Raw genomic sequence first — 11,067 nt, 5'->3', positions numbered from 1 at the left:
TGCATTTACACGAAGGGATCTGGAAAATCTTGTCAAATCCCAATGGCAGATTATTAATTATGCTTTCCTATCAAATGAGTAAATTCATTTCTTGTAATAAGTAGATCCGACGTAGCACTAGGACTTTTAGAATGTTCTTGGTTTGGGATTAAAACTATGAACCTCCAAATCTGCGAGGGCAATTCTGATATGGGGGGAGATAAGAAAAGAATGGAGCCGACATATGGTGGTCTTGATCCATAGTTAAAAATGTTGCATGGTCAAGACCTTAGGATGACAAATGGGTTTATGAAGGGGTGGAGTAATGGCATTCTCAGTGCTTACAGTGCTAAATTCAGAGTGAATGAGGCATTTATTACCAAAATTGTTGACGGGGATATAACAAAAAAGATCTCATGAGTCTCTAGGCTGAGATTATCATGAGGTACATAACTTTGGATGGATGTTTTGTTAGTAGTTTTTCTTACATCATTATTTTAAATCATTTTAGGCATGATAGGAAAATTCCTCACTGGAGGATAGTCTGGAGCATAGTCTTTAACATGATGCCAAAAAATATTGATAATCTCGTATTGCATGAGGGGTGATAACCCTAAACCCTCAGCCAATCCAGCTAATCTTGATGTTCATGTGGTGTTGGACATGGACAAACCTTAAAGTGCTTGATGAATTTGATTATTGGCCCTCGGAAGATGAGGGACCCCTCCGAAGGCTACCCCTAGTACCAATAGTAGCAGGAAAAGTAAAACTGCAAATAATAAGTTCAAAACCACTCCCTCCAAACCCCAAGAGCTAGACCCCAAAAGATTTAAAAAGAAAAAAGTGGGGAAAGTCGTAGAGACAAAAGGCAAAGGGGAAGAAGAAATTAAGGGGAAGATAGCTAAACAGAAGTTCCGTTTGTATTACTTGGCGCATACGCTAAACAGTATGCTATTCACATACAAAACAATCAGGAATAAGATGCTTTCTGCTGAAACCGAACAAGTCCGAAATTTTGTTGAACAAAACCTAATACCTTACTGCAGATCAATGGCATTTTTTAGACCATCATAGCAAAATAAGCCATTGATCACTAGAGTAACAGTTCCTGGCCTATAATAAACCTAATTCCTATGCATTTAGAAAGGATGAGGGTTGTTTCCTACTCTATAATAAACCGCCTCTATCAGGATGCAGAGGAAAAAGTTCCAAAGTTCTCTGCGCTTCTTCTTCTTCTCCCTGGACATAAGTGGACAAAGTTATAAGTTAGTAATGCAATGAGTTTCTTATCAAATAAGAAAAATTGTTAAAGGAATCCAGTTACTTACCTCTACATTAACCCTGTTTTCCAACAGGTTTGATTGTGCAGAGCAATCAGAATCTGAAAAACATATTTTTATATCAATAGAATGATTTGGGGAAAAAAATCTTACCAATAATAAATAGAGCTACAAAAGTAAATCTAAACAAACTTCATTAGGTATAAAATTTAAAGCTAGAGGATTCTTCAGACTGATTACCCTAGCCTGGGCCTAGCTTTTATTGAATTCATGTGCTGATAAACTAATTTGTGTATTCTATTCTATATTTCACATCGTCATTCAGTGATCTATCATTAGATAAATGAGAACTCACACAGAGATTATTTACTTGCAAACCCCAATTCCAGATTTAAAAACAATAATTTTGACGACCAGACATGGATTATCTAAACCTTCCAACTTTATTAATAACTTGTATATAACTTCTGTAACAATATATAAAAGTATATCAGTAAGAAGATCACATACTTGTGGCTTCTGATTGTTGTTTTCTGCGTTTCTCTCGAGTACCTTCATTGCGAAACCAATAATATACATTTTTGGCTTCCGCTTTCCCATAACGCTGTAGATGAGAGGTAATTTCATCTATATGGGCTTCACACGGTGGTTTTCTTGTTCCAGAAGCCCACATAGACTCTAATATCCGCTTTTGCTCCAAGCTTGGATTCCATTTTCTGCTTTCTACCACACTTGAATATTGAAGTAAATCCCTTTGCCTTGTACTCTCCTCTACACTCAATGGAAGAATTACCCTGGGCACTACAGCCAAAAATGGAAGACCGTCATTGTAATGCTGTAAAAGGGGAAAAAAAACTCAAAATTGAAAGAATAATTTACTTACCTGCAGACTTTCCCCGATCCATTAAGAGCTTTCCACTGGAACAACCCTGCAACAGAAAATTTATCTATGGGGTCCTAGATAATAAACCTTCACCTTCTAAGCCGTTCAAACAAGTGAACCCTATACTACAGATGAAAAGGCGTTGGAGAAAATGGACATGGCCACATGAAATAAATAGGTAGACGGTCACATGGAACTTCTACGTGGATGATTAACCGACCCCAAAATGGATACCAAGAGTGGATACCATTGCATTAGGATTTAGGATGGTGTTGAGTGGAAGACTACATTTGAGACCAATGAAGGATTGTATAAGTGGTTGGTCATTCCTTTTGGACTCATTAATACATCAAGTTCATTCATATGCCTAATGAATGAAGTACTAATGGATTTTATACGTAAGCTTTGAATTACTCTAGAGAAGCTTTGAATTACTAGAGAAAAAGGTGATGGAACACTTAGTACTAGACTTATCAGATTTCAACAACGTATTTTACGTGGATTGTGATGCGAGTGGTAATGCTATTAGAGAAAACTCCTTAGCCAAGAAGAGAGGAAAATTGGTTATTTTAGTGAGAAGTTAAATTATGCCCAAAGAAGTGTAATAGTGAAAAATTAGTTTTTCCACCCCAAAAAGGATGAAAACTGCTAGTTTTATGGCTTAATGACCATTACATTTAAAAGAGGGTTGAATGCAATTGATTTTGTCACAAAATAGAAATGATAAGGCCTGAAAATATTGATTGGATTCAAGGGGTGGATTTGTTTGCTCTCTTTTGTGAGTTGAGTTGCTGAAATTAGGGTAAAATGTTGAAAATGAAGATAAAAACAAAGAATAGATGAGATATAGATGTAAGACTGAGACACACACCTGGATCTAACAAATATAAGCAAATTCGGATTGGATCCTTGAAAGAGCTCCCAAAATGTTAGGATCGTATTGAATTTAGCCCTAGTCCTCCAAACTTTGCACTTTTTGTGTCTACAACTCCGTACCTATTTCCTACACATAGAAAGAAAGCGAAATAGGTTGGGAATAGGCGCTTGCCCAACTCAAACCTCAATTTTAGAATTAACCATGAAATAGAGATAAAACACAATTGAATTGTTGTAATTAAAGATTCTCCTTTTAAAGGAGATGTTGAATAATAACTAAATACCAAATGATATACCTCCTTGTGAAGTTTTGTATGTCTCCACACAGGATTAGGCTTTCATGAAGTTTTTAATAAAATAGAATGTGTATTTTCACTTCAATGCTTGAATGTTGACTTTGTTGCTGCTCCAAGGCTTGAAGGAAGACTGATTACTTGCTCAATTTTGTGAATGTATGGATGAATACTTGATTTAATGTGTTTATAATGTATGTTTTCTTATCAAAATGAGAGAGGATATCCTCCTTTTATACTTGCTTCTCAAAAAACTTGCTAATTTCTAACATGAGTCAATCTGGAGATAAGTTTCCCACTCAAATTTTAAAAGGAAAAAAGGGTTTTAAGAGGGGCCCAATTACGAAGGTGCCTAGTTGATGTAAAAATAAAAAATGCAGTCATACTTGAGTGATATGAGCAGAATTGGGTCCCAATCAGGCCTAGGGGTGGAAACGCTAAGGTAGGGACCCAAATGCGGTAAAAATTATGTAAGGGTGTAATTTTAGGATGCTACATTTAGCCCCCACTTTAGCAAGATTATGAAGTCAATCATGCTCTCGATAGAGTACAATGCTTCCTATTGAAAAACTTTCACCAAGTCACTAAGAACGAAAGATACACAAAGCCCCCAGTGGACTTTTTGATCTTACAACTTCAATGACAAGATAAAAAGGACATCATGAGAGAAAAAGAAAGAGTGAACCATGACTACAAACTAGCAAGGTTCTCTTAGTATGAGTCATGAAAATAAAAATACCAAAATTACAAAGAAAAAGACTAAGTTAACTAAGTAACTTAAGTATCAAGATATGCAAAAGAGAGGGATCATTGAGTGGAGTGTATGCTGTTGGAAATTGGTAGTCATTGGATTCATATGTTATCATTGATGGCAAAAATATTCTATTGAAGGCATATATTGGCAGATATTGGTATTGGAGGCATACGCCGGTAAGTATCGGCATTGGAGTAATCAGGGTCATCACTGACACTGGCATCCATCACTTCAGTGAAGCCGACATCAATCTGGGATCCAAAAGGTTTGATGTGTAAACTCATTTTGTAATTATTGTATAGAGCAGATATTGAATATCTTTTGTACTATAAGCTGATATAAGGCATATTGTTTGTAGAGGGTATATAAGTTAGTTTGCTAGGTCATTTTGATATATGACAAGGTACTAGAATAAAGTGATGCAAAGGATATGTATGTAGATCATTTGTATGTGACTGTAATATCATGTTATGATCAGTAGATGGTTTGTAAAGCATTCTTGGAGGAAAGGAGATTCCAGTACAAAGCAAAGCTATAACCGGGAGTCTTTTCGGCATTGCAGATGCATTTTGTGAGTTCACCATTACTATTTTATCTCAGTGGAATCTTGTAGTCAGTGAGACTCTTTTGTGTTGAGAAGTGTTCCCTCTTGCATGTGTAGACCCCAACACTATGTAATATCTTTCATATAGCCAATGAATTGATATTGTGAGTCGCAAATCCCACCGTGGTTTTTCCTCTTTAATGTTTTCCACATATTAAATTATGTGTGTTATGGTGTTCATTCATGTGGCTAGTTTATTTACTTCATGTTATATGTTTCCTCATTTACCGGTTTATATGTGTGTGTTATAAAAGGTTAAAATTTTGTTTTGCTGATAGAACACTGATTCACCCCCCCTCTCAGTGTTCTTCGATTCATTGTATTCCAACAATTGGTATCAGAGCTTGGTACCTTGGAGTAAGTTTAACAGCTCGAGGAAGATCCTAAAACTAGAATCATTGAACATGGCTATGGAAAAGCAACTTGAGATGGCACTTGAGGATTATGATGCAGAAAGGTTGAAGAACTTGAAGCTGCAAGATGAATTGAATTTTGCTAATGAATTCATTATTGTTCTGCAAGAAAGGTTATCATCAGCTCAAGTTAGGAGGAAGAAACTTTTGCAAGACGAGGATGATGAAGAGAAAAATGCACTTACGGAACAATGTCAGAAATGGAGTAAAAAAAAATGCTCATGAAGAATGAAATGAAAGACCTGACTATGAGGATGTCAAAAGATATTAAGGACAAAAATAAGAATAAAGAAAATCATGTTGTATCTCTAAAGAACAAATTTGAAGAATGTGGCAGATTGGCTCATGAGAATGGTCTATTGAGAACTAAATTGGTACAATCTCAGAATAATGAACAAGAGTTGGAGAGACAAATAATAACTCTGAGAGATGATCTAACTACTACAAGTAAGTATAAAGAAAAATTCAGGATTAGTGTTGCACAATTGGATGATTCTTTGTTTATAATAAATTTGAGTGTATGGCTAAACAATGTAGAAATAAAGCAAATCAAAACTACAATTCAGTTCCTAGTCAATGCACAAATTGCAAGAAATATGGTCAAAAGTTAGATGATTGCAAAATGAATATTAAATGTCATGCATGTGGAAAGTTTGGACATTTGGCTAATAAATGTAGGTCAAGGAATGACATTGGATATGTCAAAGCAATTCAAAATAACAATGTTACATGTTATGCATGCAACAAAATAGGTCATATTGCTAACCACTGCAGAAGAAAGACTACACCAATTAGCAATGATAAAACAAATGAGAAAGGAAAGAAGAAGGTAGATGAAATACAATAAGATCACACAAAGAGATGGTTAGAAAGTCTAAAGAACCAAGTGGAGATGCAACTTCACCAATAACTACACGAGTAACTCCATAGGTAGATCAAAGCATTCCTACACCGATAGGAAATTCAACTAGTAACTGAGGCATACGCCTTACGGGTTGGAAAATTCATTGAAAATCTTGCATATTACTCGGAAGAGATCTGGAAAAAGATCTTGAGAGTTGTATTGATCATTGATGGAGATTTATCCAGCATAAATCTATGAAACCGACATCCTGTAGGGTGCACCACTAAGAATATATGACAATGAAGGATTAGGGTTTACTCGTTGATAAAAAGGAAAAATGGACTCATTTTCACTCACCCATCAATCGAGCAAACAAGGGATAAGTAAAGGCGAATCACAGGTGATCAAGAGTGAGCAAAGGCATTCTGAAAGGATTTCTAGCAGTTATCTAAGAAGTGATCAAAATGTTTAAACCGACCATCGTTATCTAGGTATTTCTTTGAAATGGCATCCACATCATCATCTGCTCCTACTTTCATTGTGAAACCTACTATTTTTGAGGTTAAGGATTGGCTTAGACCTCTTTTCAAGGAAGTTCCTCAAATTGCATAGAAGAAAGACTCTACTAGCACATTTTTTACGGTTCCCGGTGGCGTAGTTATGTGGAAGATGTCATAGCTTATATTCACTACATCTTGGAGGAATTAGGCACTGAGGAAATCAAGGGAATGTATCAATCTGTGATACTAGGTAGCTCTGAAACAATCAAGCTAAAATATCAAATCATTGAAGACCTAGGGTTAAACGGAATCCTGTATATATCAGAATTAAAGGATGAAATGATTAGATATGTTCTAAGAAGGGTCCATAATGAATTTATCTGGCTGAACCGGCCTCACATGATCACCAAAGAAGCAATTCAAGCATCCAGTGTCTTACCCAAAGTTGGACAGAAACAAAGGAAGAAGATCACCAACACTGAGGTTGAAAAGCTCACCAGCGCAACCCATGATGGAAGGTCAATGAGGGTCAGCACCATCAAAGATATAGATGTGAAATTTGCCAGCTTGATCATCACCTACAACGTAACACAATCAACTTGATTGAACTCTATTGCCAGTTCCTATATCCATGCGGCATATCAAATGATAAAGAATAATGGAAAGTATGATTTGTGTGGTTCTATAAATAAGTAGGAAATGAAAAGATGTATAGAAGTTGCAAATAGAACAATCTTTAGCAGCAAACCCCGACAACTAATCTTAATGATGGGTAGATTCAATGAAATAATAAATGAGACCAGAGATGGTTGGGCTAAATTATTCCAAAAGAATCATGATTTCCTTACTTCTTAAGAAGAATTTGCTAAGGCAACAACTCCCACCATTCTGGACAAATCTAAAGGGAAAGGAATTTCGCGAAGTTCTGATCAAATTTTGAATGAACCGATAGATAAACCTAAAATTGATGAGAGTTTATAGACTAAATTAGTAGAGACAACATTTGTATAGTCTGAGCAAGGTAATATAGGTACTATACAGGATACTGATAATATTATGGATAATACTCCACCGACAGTAAGAGATATTGCACCAAGTGACAAAGCCACCGGTGCAAAATAGGATGAGAAAAGAGATACACCGAGAGAGGATAAGGAAAAGGAGATTGATAAGACACCCAGTACCATACTGACAGTTGATTCCTGATTGATTCAAATAAAGGAAAAGCTAATGAAAGATGGATCTACAGACAAAGGAATAATAGATCAGTTAATGACAATTTTGCATAGATTGATTGCTGATTGTATGATTGAAAATGAAGCAAGCTCTTCTAGAAAGCTTAAGGAATTGATAGAGAACATATCTAAATACTTTCAATCATTACAGTAGATTTTCGACTGGTAAGCAGTTGAAAGATTTACTTTGGCTAAGAAAGCCACTTTTGACCAGATTATTGAAACAGAAAAAAGGAAGGTTGAAGAGAAACTCATACTTATTGAAAATTATTTGAAACAATGTACTAACATCTATAGGGTCCATTGTAATATAGAGACTCTTAAAACAAATGTAGATAAGAGGATAAAAGAGTTACAAGAAAAGATTGCTAATATTGCAGATTGTTTTTATAGAATAACTTCACTTACAACATCCATTGATGGACAAATGTTGACTTTGGAGAACCAAATTTTTTCTTTCGAAAAGGAAAGAGACAATATTATTTGGAGAGAAAGGAGTCTCAGAGGTTTGGTGAGTCCAAGATTGGATTCTCTTGGTGTACATAAGAGGGAATGCATGGATATGCTTGCGAAGTTCACACCGATAGAAGTCACTCAGAAAGAAAAACTAGCACATTTAATGAGTGGACTTGTATCCATATATGAAAGATTCAAAATTGGTTGGGATACCTATATACTGTTACTAGAGAAAGTTTACCCAAAAATCTTGAATTTGGTCAAGCTCCAGTAAAGAAATATGTAATTATTCTTTCAATTCTTTCACCTATGCCAAAGGGGGAGTATATGTATGTGAAAAATATGTATATATATATAATCCTAGGGAGAGGATATCAAACAGAGAGTATATTTCAAACATAGTCAATCATCTTAGGGGGAGCATGTTTCAATTGAACCAGCAAGGAATCTATTTTTTGCATGAGTGTTTCCATCAATGACAAAGGGGGAGATAATTGGGTATTGACACTCATTGGCATCATATGTTTTCATTGATGGCAACAAGATTCTATTAAAGGCATATACCGGCAGATACCAGCATTGGAGGCATATATCGACAGATAGTAGCATTGGAGTAATCAGGGTCATCATTGGCATCCAGCACTTCAGTGAAGCCGACATCAGTCTGGGATCCCAAAGGTTTTATGTGTAAAATCATTTTATAATTATTATATAGAGCTGACATTAAATATCTTTTGTATTGTAAGCCAACATAAGGAATATTGTTTGTAGAGGGTATATAAGTTAGTCTGTTAGGTTATTTTGATATATGACAAGGTAGTAGAATAAAGTGATGTGAAGGATATGTATATAGATCATTTGTATGCGAAAGTAATATCATGCCATGATCAGTAGATGGTTTGTAAATAATTCTTGGATGAAAGGAGATACCGATAAAAAGGGTTCATGGTTTATGAACCGATACAAAGAAGAGCTATAACCAGAACTCTTTTTGGCATTGCAGATGCATTTTATGAGTTCACCATTACTGTTTTATCTCAATAGAAGCTTGTAGTCAGTGAGACTCTTTTGTGTTGAGCAGTGTGCTCTAGGCAGTGTGTCTTCCTGCATGTGCAGGCCCCCATGCTATGTTATATCTTTCATATGGCCAATGAATTGATATTGTGGGTCACAAATCCCACCGTAGTTTTTCCTCTTTGAGTTTTTCCTCATATAAAATTCTATGTGTTATGGTGTTCATTCATGTGGCTGGTTTATTTAATTCATGTTATATGTTTCTTCATTTAGTAGTTTATATGTGTATGTTATAAAAGGTTAAAATATTGTTTTACCGGGAGAACACTAATTCACCCCCCCTCTTAGTGTTCTTCGATTCATTGTATTTCAACATATGCCCCCATGTTAAAGTGATTGTGTACATCATATCAGGAGCAACTTATTTAAGGTAGGATACACCCAAAAAGACAAGAACATTATCATAATAATATGCCGCCCAAGAAAGGCCAAATCAAAGGATAATGATTACAAGACATAAAATGCGGAGTGGTTTCTCTTAACTTTGAGGTTAGTATTATTTCTATGATAAATAATGTATATCTTGTATATATATATAGATAAAAATATCCTCATCACCCAAAGAAAGAAAAACCACCATGGAAGAAGTGCACACATGTCTTTTGAGTCAAAATGGGAGAGACCAGAAGAGATCTCAATGCTTTGCATCATCTTCAAGTAGACAACACTAGCGACAACAAATACAAGAATTAAGAGATAAATAGGGGGAGGAGAGAGAGAGAATCTACGACATGAATGAAGCTAATCATGAAAATCATCTGCCTCCCAACCTTGGTCATCATTGTTTTTGGGAAGTTGGATGACATGAAAGAGGAGCCATGTTGAGCACTGTAGATGGGGCTATCACAAGTTCCAAACAAGGACCATGCTCTAATGATGAGTCACTTTGTCTGTTACTTGGATCTACGATTAATGTTTTTTAAATTTGTTTAGATAAATCGTTATCAACATTAATATATTCATATTCATCATTTCAATTATGAGCATCAATAATTTCATCATGAACAACATTCTCACCTATTTCATCATCAAGATTAACAACATAGGAGCTCTAATAGGAATATAACTTGAACCACCATTTGTCTTAATCTTTTTACATCTTGGAGATTTAGGTTGAACCTCTTGATTAGAAGGTTGAGAAAATGTTATTATGTCAATAGTTGGTGGCTTCAGAGAAGAAATCATTTGAGAAACAAGTTGACGAGCCCTAGCATGACATCTCCATGGATATTCTCTCCCACAATGGCTTTTTTAGTTTTAGTTGATGGTTGTGAAGGTTTAGATTCAACTGGCATAAAATTTATTTCTTCTTTTAAGGAAGGATGCATAGGAGAAGGTTTCTTAGGTTGTATAATAGGAGATATTGGGCACTTCCCTTTGTAAGATGTAGGAGGTGGAACCACACCATATAAAGTAATAATAGGTGGTTTTGGAAGGAGACCAGGTCCATCATGAGGAGGATGAATAGGTCTATCCTTAGAAGGATTAATATCTTTATGCTTAGGAGGAAAACTAGGTGTATCCATAGGAGGAAAACTACGTTTATCCATAGGAGGAAGTCGGAGAGTATGCTTAGGAGAAGGAATACGGTCATTGCTAGGAGGAAGACTAAGTGTTGGATTTCTAGGTTTACTCAAGGATAAAATCATGTTATTTTTCCCTTTTTGATAGGATTTAAAGAGAGGACCACTTCTAGGTTGAAGAGGTTGGAATTGTTTGGACCAAAAATAATCAAGGCAAACAACTCAATTCCTCACTATAGGTTTATACTATTCTTATTTGAGGCCTAATCAGTCTCAAAGGATCCGAAAGGTTTTATGTGTAAAATCATTTTGTAATTATTGTATAGAGCTGACATTGAATATCTTTTATATTG

General features: G+C 35.5%; 1 protein-coding gene across 1 annotated transcript; it reads right to left on the bottom strand.

Moving 5' to 3' along the window:
* Positions 1–973: 973 nt before the first annotated feature.
* LOC131054765 (WUSCHEL-related homeobox 1-like) lies at positions 974–2,267 on the bottom strand. Its single transcript, XM_057989357.2, has 4 exons — positions 2,143–2,267; positions 1,770–2,060; positions 1,308–1,360; positions 974–1,218 (listed from the first exon to the last, which is right to left on the bottom strand). Exons 1-4 carry the CDS (start codon positions 2,162–2,164, stop codon positions 1,147–1,149), a joined length of 438 nt encoding a protein of 145 aa, XP_057845340.2. The 5' UTR covers positions 2,165–2,267; the 3' UTR covers positions 974–1,146.
* Positions 2,268–11,067: the final 8,800 nt, after the last annotated feature.

Source organism: Cryptomeria japonica, unplaced genomic scaffold, assembly GCF_030272615.1.
Source record: "Cryptomeria japonica unplaced genomic scaffold, Sugi_1.0 HiC_scaffold_626, whole genome shotgun sequence".
NCBI classification, from domain to species: domain Eukaryota; kingdom Viridiplantae; phylum Streptophyta; class Pinopsida; order Cupressales; family Cupressaceae; genus Cryptomeria; species Cryptomeria japonica.
Note: the sequence above shows the minus strand (reverse complement) of the source record. Positions and strands in the feature narration are given on the sequence as shown.